At 41.4% G+C, this 25,933-nt stretch overlaps 1 protein-coding gene across 1 annotated transcript in view; it reads left to right on the top strand.

The window, feature by feature from the left end:
• Positions 1-25,933, top strand: part of RASGRF2 (Ras protein specific guanine nucleotide releasing factor 2) — a 123,316-nt gene that overhangs the window by 53,366 nt on the left and 44,017 nt on the right. Inside the window, exons 8-16 of the mRNA XM_030968655.1 lie at positions 696-805; positions 3,997-4,115; positions 8,658-8,818; positions 9,807-9,897; positions 10,683-10,819; positions 13,782-13,864; positions 16,269-16,517; positions 17,265-17,653; positions 24,548-24,676. Of these exons, the coding sequence (XP_030824515.1) occupies positions 696-805; positions 3,997-4,115; positions 8,658-8,818; positions 9,807-9,897; positions 10,683-10,819; positions 13,782-13,864; positions 16,269-16,517; positions 17,265-17,653; positions 24,548-24,676 (1,468 nt within the window). The remainder of the gene's footprint in view (positions 1-695; positions 806-3,996; positions 4,116-8,657; positions 8,819-9,806; positions 9,898-10,682; positions 10,820-13,781; positions 13,865-16,268; positions 16,518-17,264; positions 17,654-24,547; positions 24,677-25,933) is intronic.

Below are 25,933 nucleotides of genomic sequence, written 5' to 3'. Positions count from 1 at the left end.
ATTTTCTGCTGTTTTAAGATGTCTGTGAAGCACTGGCCTGAGAATTTTATGTCTTTTTCATTTAACCTGACATTTTGCTTATCAGAGGAATAGTGAACCCTCTCAGTTTGTGCAGTTATTGGAAAGCCAGATAGAGGAAAAAAAATTAAAAAGGGGCATCAGTGACACTTAGGTTAGGGGTAGTTATTAATATTCGCCTAAGGAGCCATTAGCACCTGCAACAATGCTTTTTTAACTTTTGAATTGGTATATTTTAAAGTTTTGTGGGTATGGGGTTTCTTTGGGTTGAGTTGAAGCCAGATCAAGGGAGGGAAGGAGATGGTCCTGTTCCTGTGTGATGAGGAATGTTATTATGTTATTGCTGGTGACTTTCCACATGAGCATAGTTTTGCCTCTCCTCCTACATAAATCTTGTTGTGTCAGACCAGTTATGCTGCACCATCACTTGGTTAAAAGCTCTGAAGGGTCCTTCTTTCTGTGCCTAAAAGCTCTGAAGGGTCCTTGTTACCCTGTAGCCTTTAATAGTCAAATACTGGACATTCTTCCATCTCCTTTTGTGCAATGTGAATGTTATCTGAATGCAGACAGGTCACCCGGTATTTTCAATGTCAAAAGAAATTTACATGCTCATAATCTATTAAAATTGAGGGAAGGTATATATGGATTTACTGATATTATATCTTATTGGTTTCAAGATTCCCAGATATATTATAACACTTCATGAACTTTTGGCTCACACACCACATGAACACGTTGAGAGAAAAAGCCTTGAATTTGCTAAATCTAAACTAGAGGAACTTTCAAGGTAAGATTTTTCTACCTTATATCTGATAATTTTGAATTAAAGGTTTTGAAAAGAAAAACCAGCTTTTCTTTATTTTTATTTGTTTTTGCTCTTTTAAAAAGATATGCATTTTAAAGAAAAAGATCAAACCCAAAACAGAAGATAATGAAAAATAACAAAAATATCTCAGTGTAATATTTTGTCTGTTCTATTTTTTTTCCTTTTGGCAAATTTAAATCTCCAAGTGTCTCCTTGTATTTTGGTTAGGGAGAATCGAAATCACTATAGAAACCACCTACTCCTGGGTTATGAACAGAGCAGTTCTCTTTACATAAAGAAATTTTATTTTTATTAATTTAAAGGCAGAAGGACATTTTAAATAATTATGGTCTTGGGAAGTACCTAGTTCTCTATCTGTGTTATAATTTTACTGTGCTAGTGTGCAAAGTGAATTTCATATTTGCTTCAAATAATGCCAGATAAGCAGGAACTCAAGATATATTCTGGGAACTTTTGCTCCCTGTGGAAACCTGCACAATGAAGCTCTTCCCTGAACCCCCAGACCTTTCTCAGATGTTCCTCTCATCAGCCCAGTGAGAAATGTATTTCTCCTCTCTGGGAAATGCAGTTTTCTGCTGTGAGCAAAAGACCATGAGTGAACTCCAGGATATAAATATTCAGTGTCTGGAGTATTCACTAAAGATGTGCTTGGAGAATATTTAGTTGTAAAAGATCTGCATGAGCAGATAAATCAGCTTTGGACTGGCTTCATCACATAAGTCAGAGTTCACTGCTGATCCAACTGATTCACTGCTGAACACTCAGAACTGAAGTCTGAGACTGACTGATCCTCTCTGCTCATAAAGTCAGTAGAGACCATAAATGTAAAATAAACTGACTCATTTCCATCCCTTTAAGGTAGTTCTGAGGGAGGAGGAGATTCCAGAAAGTGCAGTCCAGTCTCACTTTAGGAAAATATAATTGCAAGAGCATATAAGCTCCTGGGTTGGTTTTAGCACCAAAAAAAATTTAACATCTGTATTTTTCTCTGTAAGGGGAGAATGGCTATAGAAAGAACAATAAGGGAAACGAAATGATGAAATATCAAAGCTGTGGTTGTTGAGGGAAAGGAAAGGAAAGGAAAGGAAAGGAAAGGAAAGGAAAGGAAAGGAAAGGAAAGGAAAGGAAAGGAAAGGAAAGGAAAGGAAAGGAAAGGAAAGGAAAGGAAAGGAAAGGAAAGGAAAGGAAAGGAAAGGAAAGGAAAGGAAAGGAAAGGAAAGGAAAGGAAAGGAAAGGAAAGGAAAGGAAAGGGGAAAGGAAAGAGGAAAAGGAAAGGAAAGAGGAAAGGAAAGGAAAGGAAATCAAGGAAAGGAAAGGAAAGAAAGGAAAGGAAAGGAAAGGAAAGGAAAGGAAAGGAAAGGAAAAGGAAAGGAAAGGAAAGGAAAAGGAAAGGAAAGGAAAGGAAAGGAAAGGAAAGGAAAGGAAAGGAAAGGAAAAGGAAAGGAAAGGGGAAAGGAAAGGAAAGGGAAAAGGAAAGGAAAGGAAAGGAAAGGAAAGGAAAGGAAAGGAAAGGAAAGGAAAGGAAAGGAAAGGAAAGGAAAGGAAAGGAAAGGAAAGGAAAGGAAAGGAAAGAGGAAAGGAAAGGAAAGGAAAGGAAAGGAAAGGAAAGGAAAGGAAAGGAAAGGAAAGGAAAGGAAAGGAAAGGAAAGGAAAGGAAAGGAAAGGAAAGGAAAGGAAAGGAAAGGAAAGGAAAGGAAAGGAAAGGAAAGGAAAGGAAAGGAAAGGGGAGGAAAGGAAAGGAAAAAGGAAAGGAAAGGAAAGGGAAAGGAAAGGAAAGGAAAGGAAAGGAAAGGAAAGGAAAGGAAAGGAAAGGAAAGGAAAAGGAAAGGAAAGGAAAGGAAAGGAAAGGAAAGGAAAGGAAAGGAAAGGAAAGGAAAGGAAAGGAAAAGGAAAGGAAAGGAAAGGAAAGGAAAAGGAAAGGAAAGGAAAGGAAAGGAAAGGAAAGGAAAGGAAAGGAAAGGAAAGGAAAGGAAAGGAAAGGAAAGGAAAGGAAAGGAAAGGAAAGGAAAGGAAAGGAAAGGAAAGGAAAGAGGAAAGGAAAGGAAAGAGGAAAGGAAAGGAAAGGAAAGGAAAGGAAAGGAAAGGAAAGGAAAGGAAAGGAAAGGAAAGGAAAGGAAAGGAAAGGAAAGGAAAGGAAAGGAAAGGAAAGGAAAGGAAAGGAAAGGAAAGAGGAAAGGAAAGGAAAGAGGAAAGGAAAGGAAAGGAAAGGAAAGGAAAGGAAAGGAAAGGAAAGGAAAGAGGAAAGGAAAGGAAAGAGGAAAGGAAAGGAAAGGAAAGGAAAGGAAAGGAAAGGAAAGGAAAGGAAAAGGAAAGGAAAGGAAAGGAAAGGAAAGGAAAGGAAAGGAAAGGAAAGAGGAAAGGAAAGGAAAGGAAAGGAAAGAGGAAAGGAAAGGAAAGGGGAAAGGAAAGAGGAAAGGAAAGGAAAGGGGAAAGGAAAGGAAAGGAAAGGAAAGGGGAAAGGAAAGGGGAAAGGAAAGGAAAGGAGAAAGGAAAGGAGAAAGGAATAGAAAGGGGAAAGGAAAGGAGAAAGGAATAGAAAGGGGAAAGGAAAGGAGAAAGGAATAGAAAGGGGAAAGGAAAGGGGAAAGGAATAGAAAGGGGAAAGGAAAGGAGAAAGGAATAGAAAGGGGAAAGGAAAGGGGAAAGAAAAGGGGAAGGGAAAGGAAAGGGGAAAGGAAAGGGGAAGGGAAAGGAAAGGGGAAAGGAATGGAAAGGGGAAAGGAAAGAAGAAAGGAATAGAAAGGAGAAACCGGAAAGGATACACTGAATTATAAAGATGAAACAGGGACAGAGGAGGACCCTAAAGCCATGGAAAGGAAATCTTAAATGTGCCCTACACAATTCTAGGCAACACTTTGTGCACTAAGGATCAGGTTCTCTTCTATCAGCTGTGAAGTGTTTGTAGCTTGGTGGCGTCTGTCATATGTGCTCAGGAACAGTCACTAATCTGCCAAATTGGCTCCACTGCTGAAAAATCAAAATGATCACAAGAATGGTTTCAAAAGGAGAAGGAAGAAGGCAGGAGACCTGCTCTGGAGTGATGAGGCGGGTAGATCTGTAGCAGGTGGTGAAGGGCATGCACTGTATCTTCAGAGACACAGCAGGTGTGAGGCACGTTTTGGGGAGATAAAGTGCATTTTTGTCCCCAACAGAGTGATGCATGACGAGGTGAGTGACACAGAGAACATCCGGAAGAACCTGGCCATAGAAAGGACCATAGTGGAGGGCTGTGACATATTGCTAGATACCAGCCAAACCTTTATACGCCAAGGTAAGACATTACTCTGCAAAGCTGCCCAAAGATCATGAAAAATACTGCACTGAAGGCAGCAGGGCTCACACTGCCACCATCAGGCTGGGCACTGCACTGGGCACTTGTGAGCATCCTGAGCCTGCCCCCTGTCCCTGCAGGGTGAGTCACAAAGTGCCCTGAAAACAGGTGATTTTGGGCTGTGGTTGGACCTCAGTTCTGTGCTGGTTTCTGCAGGAAAATCAGCAGCACGTGAGTGGCAAAGCCCCCATGGGACTGTGATTCACATTCTGCCTGGACTGTGGTCCCAAGGGGATGGAGCAGGGGAAGAGCAGCACTCTTCTCCTCTCTGCCTATTGATGGCAGCTTTGGAAACTCTTTCTGTTGAAAATCAGTTACAGCAGAGGTGGAATGTGTTGTTAAGTTCCCAAAAACTCTACTAGAATAACATTTCCATTTTAAATAAGGGACAGGGTTTTTTTGCCAGGAACTGCAAATTGGTTACCATTCTTACTTGGTGGTGTTTACTTCAGCTGCTTATTTTTCTCCCATTTATATAATATTTTACTTTTGGATCTCTTGAAGCCAGTTACTGGGTTTGTACAAAATAACTACAGATCTGTAGTGCAGGATTATGACAGGTTTTTCTCCTTTGTGCTGAAAGGCATTAAAAATACTCAGGAAAGGTTAGGAATATAATTTAGGTGCATTCCTTCCTGAAACCTTTTCCAGATAACCTCAGCAGAACATCTGGTATTTGATGGGGCCATATTGCACCTGGTAATTAATAGGCTTTCTGTACATTTTGTAATACATTTTATGCTCTTTCTGTAGTTATGTGGCCAAACTATGAATTTTCTGTAATAACTTCCAATATTATTTTTACAATACTCTAACAATATTGTTTTTACAAACCCTATTAAATTACTTGATTCTTCATTACATGTATACATTTTTAACTCTGAGGTGTTTTTAGAGTTATGAATATGGCTTTCAGAAAAAAACCAAGTTGTTTGGCACCCACAGCCAAAAAATTATAATGCTGTGATTATCCTAGGTTGATTTGTACTATGAAATCTAATTAAAGTTTAGAATTTTTTTAAAGATTACTACAATATGTAATACAAATATGTATTTTTGTTTATTGGGGTTTTCCCATTAAAACTGACTGTCAGTGTTTTGTCTGTGTACCCACTGCTTCATCAGTAAAACTTCAGAATTTTTTCTGTGGGAATCAATCTGCACAAATTACTGTTGTCTTGTTAGTCCCAGGCCAAACCCTGTAAGTAAATTAAATTCAGATTTATTTCTAGGCACACAGTCAGAGGGCAGTGGACAGGAGTCTGTGTTACAGAAGGTTATATCAGCTTATCTGGTGGAACATCCACTGCCTGTGATTCTGTGCAAGGGCAGAAATCTGAATAAAGCAACTGAAGTAATGGAGCCCATTTTCCTTTTACATCTGACAGTGGGGTCACTTTGGCAGTGGTGTCCATCTCCTCTCGTTTCAGTTAGGCTTCCATTTGTTGTGTTGATTAATGTAGATGGCCACGGGAACCTCTTTTCCAGCTTAAAACAGGAGAGAGGAGCCACTACCTTTGTTCAGCCTTTTTTTGTGGATGTTAATGACAACTTTTTAATGTGTTACAGACTTTTTCTTTTTAAGAGATTGATTCTGTTGAGTTGTGCATGTTGAGACCAGAGGAACTGTCCCTGGCAGTGTTGTGCAATGCAGATTGTGAATTCTCATTCGAGTTTCTTGGGGTCTGATTTTCCCTGCCTCTTACTTAGGTACAGATTTTATAGTCAGGCACACAAACAAGTGAGGAACGATTTCTTTGTGAGGCTGCAGGACACTCAGGGAGTCTCAAATCTGTTGACATCCAAACGACTGAGCACCCCAACCTCTCTGTTGCCTTTAAACACTCTGATGCTTCTGCCACAGGCTGCTGTGAATTTACCTCTGCTGATAAAGATATCGTAACCATAAAATCATGCAGTAGCTGAAGCTGGAAGGGACTTTGGAAATTACCCATTCCAGTCTCAAAGCAGCATCAGCTAGAGGAGGTTGGTTTCTGCCATGCCCAGTCAGTATTTTGTTCTTTCCAAGGACAGAGACTCCACAGCCTCCCTGAATGAGCAAGCTCTTCCAGTGTTTAACCCTCTGAGCAGTAAAAACAAACAAAAAAGAGTAAAAAAGCCCCAAAACCTCCAGCATGGGGAAAGCCAGACTGAGCTGGCAAATCAAGACAGTTCAATGTAGACTTCTGAGTGCCTGGGTTTGTTTATAAATCCAACCTTTTTTATTCCTTGGATTGAGCAAAGGCTGAGAGGGTGACTGTTGAAGCATTGAAGTGCTGAAAGTGCTTAAGGCCTGAGACTGGATAAAAATTCATGGGATTACACTATTGTCCAAACTATACTGTTAATGAATGTTTTAAAATTAGCTTCACTTGCTCATTGCATCTGTGCATTGGCCAATTGTGACCATTTTTTTTTCCTTAAGAGGAAATCTGTGGTAGAGCCAATGCCCAGTTTTGTTAACCACTAAAGCCTGATGAGAATGCCCAAGATCCTTACTTGATGTCAGCCATGCAGTATGTGTAGGAGATGTGTTCCTCTCTGCACGTTTGAAAGAGAGAAAATGCACTCTCTGTTTTCTGCTTTTAGAGAGAGGTTTGCTCTGTTTTACCTTATTAAACAGTATTTCAGCTCCGTGCAAGAATATTGTTTAACCTCAGCCCATTATGGCAGAACAGAGCATGTTAGTCCTGAAAGCATTCCAATGAAAATAAAAATAAAGAAATAAACAAAAATTACCAGTGACCTTACTTCTGTAAGCATATCTTATTTATAGGTACTATTACTATACTAAGCAAAGCAGAAACAAAATGTACAGATTGAATGTTGCTTCCCTAAAGGTGTAGATGGAATTTTAGGACTAAAAGTACCCTGGGAATTTTGTCTGGGAGTTGTTTTGAACATGCTGGCCTTGCAGCGTGGCTTGAGGGACAGTCAGTGTAACATGGAAAAGTCACGGTTCCAACATATGGAAATGATCTCCTCCCTCTCTCCTACAGTTGAGGCAGGTTGGCTGCTTGTCCAGGGGAAATGCACAACACCCAGTAAATATTTATGGGTTTGGGTCAGCATGTAAGTGAATCTGAAATATTCCAAACTCCTCTGCAAAATTCTAGAGCATAACTTCACTGTTGTGTTTTGGTGACACAAGTTGTGTTATACATTTAGTCTAAATGTGAAATGTCTGTCAGAGAACACTGTGTAATTTCCCATGTCAGTAGAAGTTTATATATTAATAATTTGAAGCTACTTAAATATATAGAGAGCTAAATGTAGGAAAAAATGTAGATAAATAGCACCTTTCTCAGTTACTGCAATTTCTCTGTTTGTTAATTTAAGATTGCTTATGTGAACTTTGAGAAAGATAATCCTTTTGACAACACAGAGTAAGAATTGCTAATCTAATATTTCATGGATTATTCTGCCAGGCTGGCATTGTGTCAGGGTGCCGCCACTACTTTGAGCTTTGATGCAGCTGTGCCACTTCGTATCTGGAAGGGGCAGGTCAAAACCTTCTCCTCCTGCTTGTTCTGCTGTGCAGTTCCCTTTGCATCATCAGTTTCTTGGTGCTTTTGTGACCTTGCTCCTGTCAGGGAGCTAAGTCAGCCTCTTCCCAGCATTACTTTCATGCTGGTTTAGCTGTGTGAGTACCTGATGCTGGAACAAGGCACGAGCCAGTGTAAAGGTAATAGTGAGGAGAGATGTGTGAGAAGGAGACTAGGAGGTCTCTTGGCTGCCCTGTCTGCTAACAGCAAGTTGTATGGTAGAAATATTTCTGTTTAATCTACAGAGGAGTTGCACTTCACCACCAAATTTAACTCCTGCTCCAAATTTGGAGGTGATACACATGGTGGGATCAATCTGGAAAAGCTGGTCACAGACTGAGATGTGGAACAGCAAGAGAAGCAGAGCTGTCCCCAGCCTGGAGCTCTGCAAAGCAAAATTCAGGCTTATGTAAGCAGGTTCAATTTAGTTCGGGAGTGTTTTACTGGCAACACATTTTAGATGAGCTGTGGAGCACTGACAATTATGCAGTACAAGATAAGAAGAAGAAATGTGCTTCATTTCCATCTCTCTTGCACATGGGCACACACACAAACTCTTTTCCATCAAAAAGAACTTTTCCATGTTCTTTCCATTCTCTATCTCTTTGGTTTGGAAGTGTCTTTTGCAAGTGTAGTGGCTGTCAGAGTGGTGTTTGCTGTTCATTTTCTGATCAATGGCCTCTTAGTGTGTTTAATTGCCTAATCAGCCCTGGATCTAATCTTGCCATGTACACAAGTGTTAGTCTACACTGTACAAAAAAGGGAATCTGTGCAGTAAAAAAGAGATTGACTTGTTCTTGAAAGAGACGCTGATACACATTGATACTGGAATGAAGGGTTGTGTTAATTAATGTAAGAGTGTTCGATGAATTAACAGTTTGAGCATTATCTACTAAATATTACTGTAATACAGTGGATTTTGCACCTTCATTACCAGGTTCCCTTATCCAGGTCCCCTCAGTTGAGAGGGGAAAGCTCAGTAAAGTTCGCCTGGGCTCATTATCTTTGAAGAAAGAAGGAGAAAGACAATGCTTCTTGTTTACAAAACACTTCTTAATTTGTACAAGAAGTTCAGGAGGAAAACTGCATCTTCTTAAGGTATGGACTTCATATTATGATTCAATTTTCAAAATGAAAACGCATCTTTGGTGAACTGCCAACATTTTGCTGTTTTATGGGTTTCATGTGAGCTTTGCATTAGTGGTTATAAACAAAAGTGGGGTGGTGCACAATGTTTACCTGTTTTGTCTTTTCATTGCAAATTATAGAATTCAGCCAATTTTCTTTTATTAGACTCAGTTAATTCTAGTAAACTGGGGATTAGAAACAATGCATTGATGTATCTATTTGTTTGAAGTGGTGAATAAATTCAGTGTATGTAGCACTGAATTTAAGTCAGTTTTCAGTGCATAAATCAGTCAGTACAACCCTGCAGAATTGCCAAAGAACATTTTCCAGAGCTCTAATAAAATTAATTTTCAAAGTCAATTCAGTTTTCCTGAACAGCATGTTCTCTTAAAATAAAATGTCATCTAAGAACAATCTAGTTATGTTTGTTGAGAATCTGTCTTTCATAGTGCTGGCTTGTGGGTAAAGAGATGTTGGTAGTTCATGGGGTGGGTTATGTTTGAATGGAATTTTAATTTGGCATACCAAGAGGTTATTAAGGGTCATGTGCTTTCCCACTTTGCACCTCTTACATAGTTCAAGTACTCACACAAAATAAATAGTATCTAACAGAACCTTTAAGAAAACTTGTATACATTTCACTTAAATTCAGAAGATGAAATTCTAGTTAACTTTTTTGGAACTCGTGAGCAAGTCTGTGTGTGCCATAAATTAAAACATGGTAAAAGTCAAAGAAGTTTTGTGCATTGTACTGTTAATCTTCTGGATTTGGAAAAACATTATATTTAATCAGTTTGAGTTTAGTTCTTTAAGGAAAAAATGTGCATCATGAAATTGATGTATCTTCCTCAGAGCTCTGAGTAATGTAAAATGTTAGAGTCAGGCCTGTCAACATTTAAAACACCTGTAACAAATGGGAATAAATAACATTTGTGTGAAATGTGCTCTGTTTCCACAGACAGGAGGTGTTCTGTCTCTGATAGAATGCACTCTGGTCGAGGAGACAGAAGCGAGTGATGATGATTGTAAGTTAAATTCAGCTGTCAGTAGTAAGTACAGTTTCTAGTTTCTTAAAATTAGTACACTTTTTTATTTCTTTCATAAGAGCAAATAGATATGTTGTTGTGAAACCAGTAGAATACAGTGTAAAACTGATCCATTAAAATTGCTGTTCTAATAATGGACATGCTGGCTTGGATGGGGCATTGTTTTGTTGTATTTGCACCTGCTGTTAACACCCCTTACTGGATTTTCAAGAGGGTTGGCTGGAGAAATGTGGCTTTTGTATTCAAGTTCACCCAGAGCATCTCGGAAAAAAAAAAAAAATTAATATTTTTGAAAATTAAAAAAAATTGAAAAAAGCCTTAAATAAGCTGCATAATAATTTGCTTTCTGGAATACATGGGAGTTGACTGATTTGGAAGAATTAATGGGAACTTTTTTGCCTTGGGATCCCCACAAATCTGGAGTACAAGTTTATTCAAATGGCATTACAAAATACAGTCTCAGGCTGATTTTACTGTTACTCCTTTTGTCTTCCATCCTGCAGTTTGTCAAGTTTTGCACTTGAATTGTGAAAGTAGTTTTATTAATTTGAGTGATACTTGTAGTATGGTGAGGATGTATTAGCATACAAGTGTTATAAGAAACTTTATCTTGAAGAGCAAATCCCAATATGTGAACAACAAAATGAGTTGCTGAATACCTAATTGGGTTTGCTCTTTGTCAGCAAGATGTTTTATAGCTTTTCCATTGTAAATGATATCACTGTTTTCTTTGCCTTACACTGTGACATTTCATGGTGTGACTTTTTTCTTCCCCTCTGGCTGTAAAGCAAAAGGTTCTGGGCAAGTGTTTGGGCACCTGGATTTCAAGCTGATAGTGGAGCCCACGGATGCTCCTCCTTTCACTGTTGTCCTTTTGGCCCCGTCACGGCAGGAGAAGGCTGCGTGGACAAGTGACATCAGCCAGGTACCTCTTGGTTTGAAAAGCCAGGTGTCTGCTAAGGAAGGCAGGAGCCTCCCTTGGAATGGAAAATGCAAACCCCCTCCCTCTGAATTACTGTAATTTTGAAATTAAGGGGCTCTCAGGCAAAGATTTGGGAATGGAGATAACAGTTCTGTACTAGGAAAAATTAAAAATACACAAAACCAGCACAGCCAGGGTCAGACCATGCCCTGCCCCCTGTGTGTCAGGGGTGTCACAGCCCCATCCCATGGGGGCTCAGCCCTCCTGCAGTGCCAGCTGTGCTGCTGCTGGAGCAGGGATCCTGCACAAGGGGGGAGTTTTCCTCTGCAGCTCCAGGGCTGCTGCAGATGGGCCTGGGCTCCCTCTGGCAATGCAGGGCAGCAGAAAGCTGCTCCTCTGGCAATGCAGGGGGCAAAGGCTGCTGGGGTGTCCCAAAGCTCAGATTGGATCCAGGTAGGAATGCTTGGCTCCTCCCCTGGGCGCAGCATCTCCCCATGGGATGCTGGAATTGGATCAGCCCTGCAGGGACACTCAGTGGCCATGGACAGAAGGTAATTAATAATTAATGGGCCATGGACAGCAGAGATCTCCTGGAGGGAGGATTGGCTGTGGCAGAGATAAAGAACACTGCCCAATGAGCAGAAGAGAACTGCCCACCTCTAACACATGAGAATAGAATCCACACCCCCATTTCCAACTGAAGACCTTTTCTCATCTGGTTTTGGTGAGGTCTTCCTTCACTCTGAGCTGAAAACCAGCCTAACAGAGGGGTGATGAACACCTTTGATTTGCTATGAAAAACCATTAATGCTGCCTGTTCTCCTCAAAATTCTGTCGTTGCATTTGAGTCACCAGGGAAGTGTGTTTCTCAAAAACAGAGATGGGGTATAAATTTCAAAATTGTCCATTAACAAACATAGTGGAAAGAGAGAGAAATTGTCCAAAGAGAGCCCATCTAGACACATATTTTGATTTAAGAAGATGGTTTATTCATGTGCTGGTTTATTCATGATTTTCATACAGATCAAAACCACCTGAGTCCTAGCGTGAAAGTGGTACCATACCACATCACTAATGAAGTAAGAAAATGGGATAAATTCTTTTTTCCACCAAAAATGAATGCTAACAAACCATTATAAATAATTGCTGAGCATTCTGACAGTGTGCAGGAACTGTCAATGTTGTGAATGAACAAAAAGGGTATTTAAATTTTTTTAAATGTCAGGGATAAGTTGTTGGGGTTTTTTTAAATTGCTTTTTACTTAAAACATAATAGACAAACTTTGTCATAATCTATTTGTGGAAAGAAGTTGAATGCAAAAAAAAAAAGGCAAAAACAAAAACCCTGAACTTCCAGCTAACCAGAGCTAAATCAAGGCTATTTGTGTTTTGTTTATGCACAAAAACAAGAACATACATCTCTCATAGTTCTGAATTCAGGTCCTATCCTCTATTAATTTAGAGAGAAATAGCTGATTAAAGGAATATCAGCATGGAATGTTATGCATTTCCAAAGTTGCTATCATTGCTGGCAACATCTCCAGATGAATCATCATCATAATGAGGAGAAATTGCTTAAAAAATAAGAATTCTGACTTATTTTGTGCGAGATTAACATTTTTGAAAGAACAAAAATAGGCAAATGGAAATCTCAAAATACAGTATGAGCTACAACTTGCTGTCTTACAGACAGACCTGGTTGGAGAATTTTTTACAAAACAGATTTTCAGGGAATTATTGTTGTTCCATTGATATGTAAAATTACTGGAGTAATTTCCTGGCACAGATAGACCATTTAAGAATGCTACTAAGTCCATTCTTAGCCTAAATTATAATAATTTAAAAAATCATCTGATACAGTGATTGGTGCTAAGGTCTTCTTTGAAATATTTCAAGATCAAATAGGGGAAATATAAGTACTTCTATTAAATGTGTTTGTCACTGCTTTTAGATAATGATTTGAGAAAATCATATGGTGAATTACTGCAGCTGCACTTTCCAAATAATCTTAAAATCCTGAATTGAAACCCACATAAAACTGCATAGATGATATTTTAAATTTAAAACTGTAGATATAATCTAAACCTGAAGAGGCCTGTGATTATCAGGTTTGAGCAATCCAATATCAGTCATTGGTTTGAAATGAAATGTTCCACATTTCATTCTTGAAGTCATGTATTCCTGAAGTCAGGATATATGTATTTGATAATTTCTGAGACTCCTTTTTAATGATGTAAAGAGATTGTCCATATATATTTTTTTATATATATATTCATAAATTTATATGTATACATATATATGTATATACATATATGGATGAGTAAAAGTAGAAAGTATAATGAAGACAAGAGCCCTGTAGGGTTTGGTGGAGGTCCAGCCCCTTCCCCAGCTCTGTTCCCTTCTTTGGGCGCATCTGAACTACATAAAAGTACACTTAAAAGTCCCTCCTAATTCCCAGCCTCAAACATTTATACAAGAGTTTGCAGGCAGCAGCTTGGACAGCTTCCTCACAGCTGCGTTTCACAAGGAGCACCACTTGAATTTGTTTTTACAAATGGAAGCTTTTATATTCTCTTTTAGTCTTTTGCACAGAGGCAGACGTTAAGGTATTACTGTACCCCTTGTAGTAGAAAGCATTCTGACTTTCTTGTGGTCTTGATTTCTCAAGCTTACACTCTTTCAGGAAACACTAGAAACAATGAGTTTTGTTCCCTTTCAAAGGAGCTTCAAAGGAAATATCACTTCCAACTCAAAGCACTTAATCATGTGGAAAAGGTTTCTGAACTGAATACCCTGAGAGGCAAAGGCTAGAGAAGCATGTCGACTCTAATGCTTGCATCATGGCTTTTCATTTGAGAAAATACCTTGTCTTAACCAGCCCATACCCTGCAAAAGCTGTGCTTTGAGCTTATAGGCATATGAAAAGTGTTTTGCCTTTAACAGTTTTCAATGTTTATTTCCACAGTGCATTGATAATATAAGGTGCAATGGATTAATGACAATAGTGTTTGAAGAAAACTCCAAAGTCACAGTGCCACATATGATCAAGTAAGTGCAACAGAGAGCAAAATAGATTGTTGTGTTTCTTCCATAAAAATTTTAACAAGAGAAAGCATGGGTTTAGAGAGTGCAAACCTTTAATTTCTTTTTTCTCACATTTTTGTTGAATGGAACTGATTCTATATTCCAAAACATGTATTTTCAAATCCCTTTCTTGTAGTTGTAGGGATCATTCAGAGTGGTAAACTCTCAATTCACAGTGTTGGATCACAACTCAGGTTTTTCTGGGTTTTCAGTAGTTGGCTTCAGTTAAGCCTCAGATGAATGATTTTGTTCTCAGCTTTTCCTTGTCATCTCATAATTTTATTGGATATTTTTACAATGTCTTCAGAATTTATGTGACTGCAGACAAGTACCATTTTCAAAGGTATTTTGTTATACTAGCTAAAGTTTTTGTTCTCTGTTTTTCTGTTATTTCAGTTAAAAAATTTTCTCTCATGATTTTAACTGATCACATCAAAGTAGCATCATTGTTTATAAGGCTGTTTCCTTTACCTTTGGATTCTCTCAGTTATTTATTGTAATAAGTGTTTTTTGTTTCTAGTGAGATATTTTCAGTACATGATTCCAGATTTTTAACACAGCTTGGATCTTCTGCATACCTCAATTTACATGAGTTTTACTTTTTAGAATCCAATGAATATATAAGTGAATGGAACACAGGGATAGACATAACTATTTCCTTTTTCACTATTATCTGTTACATCTCTTGGTTTCTCAAATGCCTCTTCTGTAGTTGTTTCCTCTCCTCTGTGCTTAGAAATGGGAGAGAGAAATCATCTGGGAATGCACTGTTAGGGCACACACCTTTGATTCCAGGAAATAAGGCATTTTGTTGTCCTCAGCTTTATTCCAGGAACTCTCCAGTGCGTAAAAACTTCTGTCACCTGCTGAGTTTTAAAAGTACATTTGTCCCCTTTGAAAGTACAGCAGGACCTCAGTCCCCATGCCAACAGAAAGGAATATTAATTCTGAAGAACATACAGGACCTTCACAACAAACACAAATTTGGTGTTCTCCTTCTTAAATTTGACTTGCCTGATTTGCAGCACAGTTTGACTTTCAGAGTCAGATGTCATTGGATGATATAAACAAAAAATTGCCACTTTTTGGAGGGCCTAATTAAAGAAACAAGATTTTTTTGTTGCTGATTCTTTCATGTAATGCAGTGTAGAGTTGTGTGGAATATCCTGATCTTTCTTCTGAGAAAGTCCAATAATTTATAACAAAAAGATGGGATGTATTGAAAGATGCTTCACTTAGTATTTATCCTGTTTATTTACAAACTAAGCAAAACAGAATTTGAGGGGAAAACCCCTCCATTATCAGTATGGTTATGTAAATGATTTTTTTTTTTTTAATTTCCAAGCAGAAGTTTATTGGTTTTTGCTTTTGATTTTTTCACTAAAATAAAATTTTTTCTTGGTTTCTGATTTGAAATTTGAGATGTTTTGTGCTGTTCCCTCTTTCTTCTCTTAAAACAAAATTAAGTCTTGGAGCTGAAGGCAGGTGTTGATTTGCAGGTAAGCCTTAAACCTAGCTAAGGGATTAATTTTTAGGATCCATTACTTTATTTTAGATAAAGCTTGATCCCAGCAGAAAACATCGCAATGAATTGTTCCATACTGAGATTTTAGTAATATTGACCTATGGGCCACAATAGCCTGAAAGAGACAAGAGGGGACAATTCTGCCACCTGTTCCAATTCAGAAATGTAAACATGATTAACAGTTTCTTAGGCTTTGAAGTGTAAAGCATTTGCCAAAAATAAAATTTAAGTTCCCTTAGTTATGGAAGCATTTGTCACCACAAATTCAAAGTTTTCCTGCATTGATGAAACACAATAGTTCATAAATATTTGCTGCTTTTGCGTTGACAGGAACGGCTAAAGGGGTACCACTCCTTTGATGCCTTGAGAAGCTGCCTAGAGCAGGGGCTAGACAGAGTTACAGGAATAAAGTAGGGATTTATTACAAGGCCTTCAAAGGACACACCTTGGGTAGTACAAGAGCCTAGCTGTGGCCAAACCCAAGATGGACCCTGAGTCACGAGTTTTCACACTTTGATGAGTTTTGGTCCATTTCCATACTGGGGTTCAGTGTCCACTTCCAGCTCCAGGTTCTGCAGTCCCACCCTCCCAGGTTGCTCTCCTCCATTCCCTGCTGTTTGCAGTTTTTGGGCTGAAGCTGCAGCGGTGCCCTTGGTTCTGGGGCTGGACAAAGATTGTTCTGTGGGACTGAGCTGTGAGGAGAACTGCTGACAATTTATATGGAGTTCAGAGATATTTACCAATGCAGTACAGAGTCTGGGAAACATGAAGGCTAAAACTTAAGGCATCGCCTTAGCTATGATCACTCATTGGTAAAGTATTTTAAATTTGACTTTTGTGTAGATCTGACGCCCGTCTTCACAGAGATGACATCGATATTTGCTTCAGCAAAACGCTGAATTCCTGCAAAGTGCCCCAGATCCGCTACGCGAGCGTGGAGCGCCTCCTGGAGCGGCTGACGGACCTGCGGTTCCTGAGCATCGACTTCCTCAACACCTTCCTGCACACCTACCGCATCTTCACCACCGCCGCCGTGGTCCTGGAGAAGCTCTCTGACATCTACAGGCGCCCCTTCACCTCCATTCCTGTCAGGTGAGCCTGGGGTTGGCACCTTCCTGGGACCTCTCTGTCACAGATTTCTGGGAGAGATATCACAGCCTCGGTCGTTGTTTGTTTTGTGGGCATTTTTCTCATTATTTTCTGCTTGTAAATAATCTAAGAGAAAGGTTCTTAGTGTGTAAACAGGACGCCAGTTTTATGAAGGGTTTGTCTCAGCTATATGCCCAAGCTTTGAGGACGAAGTTTCACACAGATTTTGCAGTGCCATGCAGATTTGCTTAAAATTGAAGTGTTTTTACTTAATTCTGTTCAGTGTTTGCTGCCTGTGTCACATTCACATTCTCTGGAAAAATCCCTTCACCCAGGATTTTTCTCCTGGGAAGCTGACAGCCCTCAGAGAAAAGGAAAACAATTCTTATCTCATTTGCTTCTCCTGTGTGTGCTCTGCTTTGGAATGTGTTTGGAGATTGTTTACCCACAGGTGATTGTTCCACTGGATTCTGCTGTGAGTTGTTTTCACTCTTTGGCCAGTCAGGGCCAAGCTGTGTCAGGACTCTGGAGAGAGTCACAAGTTGTCATTATTATCTTTTTAGAATTCAGTAAGTATCCTTTCTGTATTCTTTACTATAGTTAGTATAGTGTTCTTTAATATAATATAGTATCTTAAAATAATAAATTAGCCTTCTGAGAACATGGAGTCAGATTCATCATTCCTTCCTTCGTCGGAGCACCCCACAAATACAATAACCGTGTTGCTCTTTTTGTGTCTCTGCCTCTCAGGTCCTTGGAGCTGTTCTTTGCCACCAGTCAGAACAACAGAGGGGAGTACCTGGCTGACGGGAAGTCGCCACACCTCTGCCGCAAGTTTTCCTCTCCTCCTCCCCTGTCCCTCTCCAGGACTTCCTCGCCGGCCAGGACCCGCAAACTGTCCTTGACGTCCCTGCTGAACTCCAGGATCGGCGCCCTGGACCTCTCAGCCTCGTCTGTGGCCAGCAGTCCTACCTCAAACTACAGCCCAGCCACATCCCCGCCGCCCACGGGCAGCAAGGTGCCGCTGGACCTGAGCCGAGGGCTGTCGTCCCCCGAGCAGAGCCCGGGCTCGGCCGAGGACAGCCTGGAGAACCCGCGCCTGGACCTCTGCAACAAGCTGAGGAGGAGCATCCGCAGAGGTATTCCATACCCGCTGGAATCCAGCGTGCTGCTGGCTGCTTGGTGCTAGTGGATGTGGGGGTTTGGATAAGTCCCTGCCCTTTGGCCAGGCCTCTGGCAGCAGGCAGCAGCTTTATGGAGGTGGCCAGTGCCCCAAAAGCCACTCTTGTTCACAAGTTTTTAATAATGGTTGATTGGTCTATAAGAGAATGAATTATTTATTTAATAGACAGAAAATTAATAGACATAAGAGTTAAAACAAACTAATACTACACAGGAATACGGACGAAAAGTACTAATAGATATATACAGCATGGGGTTAAAAGTACCTATTAATGTTACAGCCTGTGAAGAAATAATACAGCTTAGGATTCAGTGGCTCTTACCACCCCATTGTTGGTGGGGCACACATGGAGATCCTTTCCCTCAATCCCCAGAGAATGGAATCTGTGTCCAAACTCCAGGGAAAAGTCTCAAACACTTTCAGGGTGTAGGAGGCTTCTGCCTCTGTGGTAACTCGTGTGTCTTACAGTTGTAAACCAGTCAGGAATATTTCTTTTATCTCCTCCCACATCTGCTCTCCAGACTGAGATGTTTGTTCTTAGCTGGGGCCTGAGGCCTTTTGGTGCTGGAGATGATCCCTTTGGGCCTTGCAGCCTGGGTTATCTCTTCATATCTGCGCCCCCTGTCTGTGGTAGAGAGGGGAGGACAGTCCTGTCACACTGCTGCTCCTCCGGTCAAGGTTCTGCTGTGCTCTCTGTTCCCAGCCCTTTGCTGCTCCTTCCCAGGAGCAGCAGCACAGCAAAGCCATAGGATCACAGAATGGTCTGGGTGGGAAGGGACCTTAAGGCTCATCTCGTTCCAACCCACAGCACCTTCTCTGTTTTCACTTCAGTGCAGTGTAAGGAGAAAGGCAGAAGAGAGTATTTGATGCCACTTGTGTTTGCTGAGGTGAGAGATTCTTGAGTTGTACCATGTACTGCAGGAAGTGAAATATTAAGTTAAAAAGAAAGACCTATAAGCTTTAACATGTTTGCATAGAGGGCTGGTTTTCCAGGGAGATTCCATCAGTAATCCAAATCAATAATGCCTGTGATGTGCTTGGAACGTTGGTGACATTTGTTCCAGGTGGTGTGAATGTCACCTGGTTATCCCTCCAGAAGGTACGGGTCTAAAATAGATTAATTGCTCCTGAGAAAATGCCTGTTTCCTCTGGGGATTCTGTAAGGCACCTTGGAATAGATTTTACTTCCAGAGGGCTGAAGCTGGTTGATAAAAGCCTCAGTGGGGGTGTCTAGGGTTGGGAGCATTGTAGTTATAGATGGCAAAGCAAGGAAGTAGCTCCAGTCTCATAGGAAACAGAAGTGGACATTATTTCTCCTTTGAGGACAGAGGAATGATCTTCTTAATTGGAATAGAAGTTAGCAGTAATCTTTTTTTTATTGCTGTTACACTAAACAGAAAATGATGCAATTTAAAAATGCTTTTATTATTCCTAAAATTAATATTTTAAAATGGTTGTTCATGGCTGGGCTTACAGTCTGAGGAATTAGATCTGTAAATCTGAGAAAAATGTAGCTCAATTTTAGTTGGCAGTACTATAATAACAAAAAATTAAAGAGAGGAAAAAAGAAAAGGATTACCAAATACAAAGTAAGACAAATGTGATTGAAGAGTTATGTCTGCTCCCTACTGAATGAATTAGCAGTCCCTTGCTAATAAATTAGATGTTTCATTGTGCAAGGGGATTGTTTTTACAGAATGCTGCCTATTTTTTAACAAAAAAACCTCATTTTAACAGGGAAGTTATCCACTATAGCATTCTAGGAGTCTGCCTATCAAGAGCAGGGGCTGGTGTCATTAGAATAATGTTGGGTTTTGGAGTATGGGATGGTCTATACAACACCTGATCTGCTGACACCTGATGGGATGCACCTCTCAGAGGGGAAAAAGGTTTCTAGCATAGGAACCAGGAGGATTCATCAATAGAGCTTTAAACTAGTTTGGAAGGGGGAAGGGACAAAACCAGACAGTGAGAAGCAGTGGGGTGATGCACTTGAGGAACTGAGTGCTGGTGGGAGGTGTTGGCTACGACAGACCAGAGCTGAAGTGTTTCTGTTCCAACACACACAGCATGAAGAACAAACGAGAGGGGCGCGGATCCTTGGCCCAGTCCCAGTGATTTGGCATCAGTAGCATAAGTGAAACTTTACCAGGATGAGTCCTGTGATTGAAGTGTCCTATTGAACAGTTACAGACTCTTTAGGCAGAATAGGCAGGGCAGATGAGGCAGAGGGAGGCACTGTATGTTACAGAAGGGTTAGAATGTAGGGAGATCACAGTTGAGAGCCTCTGGGTAGGAATCAAGGGGCAGTGAAAGGATGCAGATGTCTCTGTGGGAGTCTACTAGAGATTTCCCAGCCTGGACTGTTGCCTTTTTCCCAATCTGGAAATGGAACTTGAAATAATTTTAGAAAGAAGGTAATATAAGAGTGGATCTTTATTTGAAGGCCTTCAGAGGCAGTTATGGAAAGATGTCCACAAAAACCCATCCCCAAAGGGGTGAGTACCTTTTATAGGTGTTAGGAAATTTGTATAATTGATAAAAAGCACCAGTTAGGAGGACAAATGTGATGTAACTCTCTCCCAGGTTAAATCCCTTCTCTAGAGTCTGAGATTATTAAAACACCTGGATGCCAACTTCATGTACAAGTACTAAGAGAGCTGACTAGGAAAGATGCCCTCCTTGATTTGTTGGTTATTAATGGAGAGGGTTGTATGAATGACATGGTTGGTGTCTATCTTGCTACAGCAGCCACAAAGTGATTTAGTTTAAAATCTCTGTTGCTAGGAGGAAAAGTGTCTGAAAATTTTCACCCTTGGACATGAGTAGAGCAGACTTTAGGCTGCTCAGGGAAATAGTGATCAAGATCCCTGGGAAAATTCTTCTGAAAGTGCTGGGGTCCATTAGTGTGGGTCACTTTTTAGGTATCACCTATGGGCACAGGAAGCGGCAATTCCAAAATGTTGAAAGTCAAACAGATGCGACAGAAGGCTGCCTTGGCTGAACAGGGATCTTCTTTTGGAGGTAAAGCAGAAAAGGAAGGTGTATGTCCAGCAGGAGAAGGTTGGGTGACATGGCAGGGCCACAGAGATGGTGCTCTGCAGGAAGAAAATTTTTGCAGCCAAAGCATAACTGGAGTCAAAACTTGCCAGAACTGTGGGTGGCGACAAAAGAGGATTTTAAAATACATTGGCAAAAAACAGTGCAGAAGTCACATTGGCCTATTCCAGAATGAGGGTGGTCAACTCACAGATAGAGAATTTGACAAGATAGGGATATGTATTCCTTTTTTGCCCCTCCTCAGCATGGGCTCAGGGAGTCCCAGTGCCCTGAGCTGAATGACCATGGTTTGAGAATGATAAACTCACAGTTGATCCTGAAGTTGTGGGGATCTGCTGCACCAGCTGCATCCCTTTAAATCTATGGAGCCTGATGGGATTCATCTGAGACTACTCAAAGAACCAGCTGATGCAATTGTGAGGCTTCTCTCAATATTTGAACAGTCTTGGTTGTCTGGACAGGTCCCAGTTGAGTGGAAGCTGGTTAAGATTGTCCCAATTTTCAAAAAGCACAGGAAGGGTGACCCTGGAAACTACAGGCCCATCAGTCTCACTTCAGCACCTGGTAAGGTCATGGAGAAAATTACCCTGGGAGGTATTGGAAAACACCTTGAGGCGTCATGTTACAGAAAAATGGACAAAACCTCTCTCTAGCAGCAGTGCAGCACTGAGCAGCAGCCACTCCTCACTCAGCTGGAGGCACGAGGGGCTGTCTCCTCTCAGATATTGTGTGTGCATGCTGAGCACAGAAAAGGTGCCTGTTCCCAGGCTGTGTTGTACAGGTGTGCTCACAGGTTTTCCCAGAGCAAACAAATGTATGGTAATCATTCCCCCAAAGCCATCAATGTATGTTGCTTCCCTTTTCACATGAGTTTGTCTGTCTGAGGGGTCTGAACAGTGGTCTCTGGTGCTTGTAGGCCCTGAAGTGACCCTTGACCATCCCATGAGTTCAGTGTTGCCTTCCCAAACCTGGAGCTGAGTTAACCCAACCCATGTAATTCATTATTTTTGAGATGAAAGTGTATTCTCCTGCTCCTCTTCTTGGTTGGTGTTTAATGTGATCCCCATTATGCAGTTCCACAGGCCAGTGATTTTACAAAATAATCATTGTTTTTTCCCTACCAGCTGAGCAAACAGGTATTCATCTGGCAACAATAGGTCAGCACAGTGTCACAAGGGGGAGGTCCTGCTGGTCACACCTGAGTTCCTCCTATGACAGGGTGACACACCTGGGTGACCCAGGAGAGGCAGCAATGTGATCTTTCTGGGCTGCATCAAAGCTTTGGATACAGTCTCTCCCAGGATCCATCTGGACAAACTGTCCAGCCCACAGGTGGATAAAACCATCGTGGGCAGTGGGCTTCTGAGGCGGGCACAGAGCCTGGCGGTGACTGGGGTGACACCAGGCTGGCACTGGTCACTGCTGGGGTTCCAGGGTTCCGTCCTCTGCTCTTCAACATCTTCATTAGCAGCCTGGACACAGGACTCTAAGGAGTACTAAGTAAGTTTTCTGATGACACTAAATTGGGAGGAGCTGACAGCTCCCTCGAGGGCAGAGAGGCCCTGCAGAGAGGTGTCAGCAAATGAGGGGTGGGAATTCACCAAGTGTGTCGGGCTTAACAAGGGATTCTGCACCTGGGATGGGCACCCCTGGCTGTGTGGAGGCACTGGGGGCAAGGGGCTGGAGAGCAGCTGTGGGGTGGGACCTGGGGATCCTGGTCCATGTCCTGTTTGGTGTGAGTCAGCAGTGGCCCAGAGCCAGGAGGGACATCTCTGTCCTGGGGGGTACCAGGCCCAGCATCACTCACTGGGGCAGCCTCACCTCGAGTCTTGGGGACAGCTTTGGGCACCATCATGTCAGAAAGAGCAAGAGCTGTTAGAGAGTGCCCAAAAGAGAGACATGGGGATGGTAAAGGGTCTGGAGGGGCCACACGAGGAGCAGCTGAGGGTGCTTCGTGTGTTCAGCTGGAGCAGAGGGGATGAAGGCAGAGCTCACCAGGGGCTGCAGCTCCTCCCGAGGGACAGCTCCCATCTCTGCTCCCTGTGACAGGGACAAGAGCCAGGAGCTGGGACAGGGCAGGGTCAAGCTGGAGGTCAGGAAAGGCTCTTCCCCAGAGGGTAACTGCTGGCACTGCCCAGGCTCCCCTTGGAATGGGCACAGCCCCGAGGCTGCCAGAGCTCCAGCAGAGCTTGGACAGCACTCCAGGGATGCCCAGGGTGGGATTGTCGGGGCTCTGGGCAGGGCAGGGGTGGCACTGCGTGATCCTGTGTGTCCCTTCCAGCTCAGGGGATCCTGTCTGTGATTCTATGGTACTTGCTCATGCTTTATGCTTTCAAAAAATACTGGTTAGCTGTTGTGCATAATCATGGATATTATATGTGCAGTATGCCGGATGTTTTTACATTAATTGCACAACAGAATATTTATATATACTTATATACAGAGAGAGAGAGAGAGAGTTTTTTCTATGCAAAGTTGAACATACTCTTCTTGTGCACTACTTTAACCACCAGTATGGCTAAAAACCAATGTGATGATAGCACAGCATATCCCAAAATACAGGCCATGTATTAAAATTAATCACAGACAGGTAACTGCTGTCATTTTTTCTACACATTGTAAAGTGAACTGGTAAAGAGCAGGTTGTTCTGCCCAAGTGTAGGCAGTGGGCACTGTTGGGGAGTTATTCGCATTTCTCATTGTGGTCTGTCAAAGCTGGAAGCGTTACCTGGGCAGCACGAGGAGCATTTGGAAATGGCCAGAGGCCCATATAAATGCTAAATTGCTGTCAGTGCAGTCTCCCACCCCTTTGGGCATCTCCTGCTGAACAGCTTGTGCTCAGTCTGGAGGAATTTGCAGGTAGAGAGCTCTACCTTGCAGTAGCTCTGTCCAGCTGCAAGCAGTGTGTTGATGAAAATGTGGAAGTTTATAAAGAAATCCTATAAGGGGGATGAAAAAGGTAGTCCAGTTGCTCTGATACTGCCGGAGTTCCCAAAAAAACCAGCTCTGGCTTACTTTAAGTCCAGCACAACTGTACAAAATCTGTTTCCAAGGACATATTATTATGGTGGCTGCTGTTCTCTATAGCAGTTGTCCATTTATAAGCTGGGATTTTCAACTTTTTTCCCTACCTTCAAAATTGTTTCCTTTCAGAGTTTCTGTTTTCCAAAGTTTTTGTTTATGTTTAGTCTTATATACACAATGCTTGTGCTGCAGGCAGAGCTGTCATTCACATCAAATGCAGGATGTATTTTGTCAGCTTGTTTTCCCTCAGTTTGGAAGTAGTGTTTATCCCATTCCTCTTTTTATTCTTCTGATAAAAGAGGTCCGCTGTAGACTAGTCTGCTCTCCAGTGCTGTTTAGCAATTCTATTGGTCAGATTTTGATTACCCTTTGTTATTGAACTAGGATTATTTTCCCTAGGTCATAGAATATCTATGAGTTCAAGTATCCTTATTATGTGTGCATGTCACTGCATATTCTCCTGACTGAAAGTGCAGTTTTATCCAACACACTTTAAAACTGACAACTTGCTGGTTTTCACCAAGTTGTTTATTTATTTGTTTTTGCTGTTTTCACCAAGTTGTTTTTCATTTATTTATTTGTTTGTTGTTTGAGCTTTTGTGTCAGTGGTACAAGACTTTCCCACTCCTCTAACTCCATCCAGAGGATAATTATTGCTGAGTTAATGGCAAAATCTCATGGCAAGTTACAGGCGCAGTACTGTTTGAAACAACTGTAAACCAAGTTGTGCATGATCATCAGTACTGACATTTATTCTCTTTTAAAGCAGCAGTTCTGGAAACTGTGTCAGTGGACAGGACCATTCCTGAGAGCACCTCAGTGGTGGACACTGCAGAGCTGTCCCCATGCAGGTCCCCTTCGACGCCGCGTCACCTCCGCTACCGGCAGCCGGGAGGTGAGAGCTGTGCTGGCTCTGCCAGTCCCTTCCAACAGAGTTTGATCACTGTGCCTGTGATCTGTGCAGGGCAGCAGAAAGCACTAATAATGTCCCAATCATCTGGTTTGCTTGTATTTTTCTTGTTTCTCAGGTGTTAAAAATAAAAGAGCCATCAAAATGTGAAGTGCGCCTGTTAAATTTGAGCAGCAATAATGAGGCATGGAAGCACGTTGAGGCTTCAGTATGATTCAGTGTTCTGAAATAGCTCAAGCAGGATGTGCCCAAGTTCAAGACTAATATCGAATCAGTCCTGTTCTCACAGAACTCTCAAGACTCTGACATATTTTTTTCAGCTGATGAGGGGACATATTTTGGGCACCATCTGTAATCATGAAACGCACAACACCCATTGTTGTCAATGGGGAGGGACTGCGTCTGTTTCTTTGTGTAATGCTGAACATTTACAGATGGTCTCACATTATTCATTCCAAAATTTGAAAAGGCTGCTCAATTGAAGAGGAAAAAAGAGCTGGATCTCCTCAAATAACTCTCATGTGGCTCTTTGAAATCATTAGCAGGGCTGTGAGCTGCGTCCATGAAGACTTAAAGTGCTGCCAGCTCCTGCAGGACAGGTTTTTGGGCAGGTGTTTCATACCTGGGACTAAAACAAAAGCAGAGCAGAGCCTTCTCACCTGTTTAGGTGAGACACGCCAGGACACTTTAGATTCAAACCAATAGTAATGTTATGTGATTGTACATTTGTGGCAAGAAGGCAAGATCTGGGAGCTGGAAACTGTGGGCAGTGTCATATTATCAGAATTCTAGTTTAAGACAGTGTTCACACCACTCCCTGTAGAGAAAGCTTGATAAAACCTGTAAAACTCTGTTCATCCTGGGCAGTCATCAGGGAAAATGTGTGAATCCAGTTACGGGAAGATGGTGAATATCCTTAATTCTCTGACATAATTTTTTGTTTAGGTTAATTTTTTATGCCATTTTTTTCTTTATATCTTTCTTTTTTTCCCTCCTATTTGGTTAACATCTTGTTCCACCTTGGCAATGTCTTAGATGTTTCTTCTATAGCAACATTAATTATACCAGTGTGGAAATATAAACCATAAATATGATTATGATACTTCTACTGTCTTTCACAGAAAATCATCTGACAGTTTAAATAAATACAATGTCCACAAAGTAACAAACATTACCGAAGATTTTAAGTCTTGTTGCTGGTTGATGAAAAGTTTGTAGAAGTTAATGTTTTCCTGTCCTTCC

This window comes from Camarhynchus parvulus, chromosome Z (genome assembly GCF_901933205.1).
Source record: "Camarhynchus parvulus chromosome Z, STF_HiC, whole genome shotgun sequence".
NCBI lineage: Eukaryota > Metazoa > Chordata > Aves > Passeriformes > Thraupidae > Camarhynchus > Camarhynchus parvulus.
The sequence above is the reverse complement of the archived record's forward strand: the minus strand, read 5'-3'. Positions and strand labels throughout refer to the sequence as shown.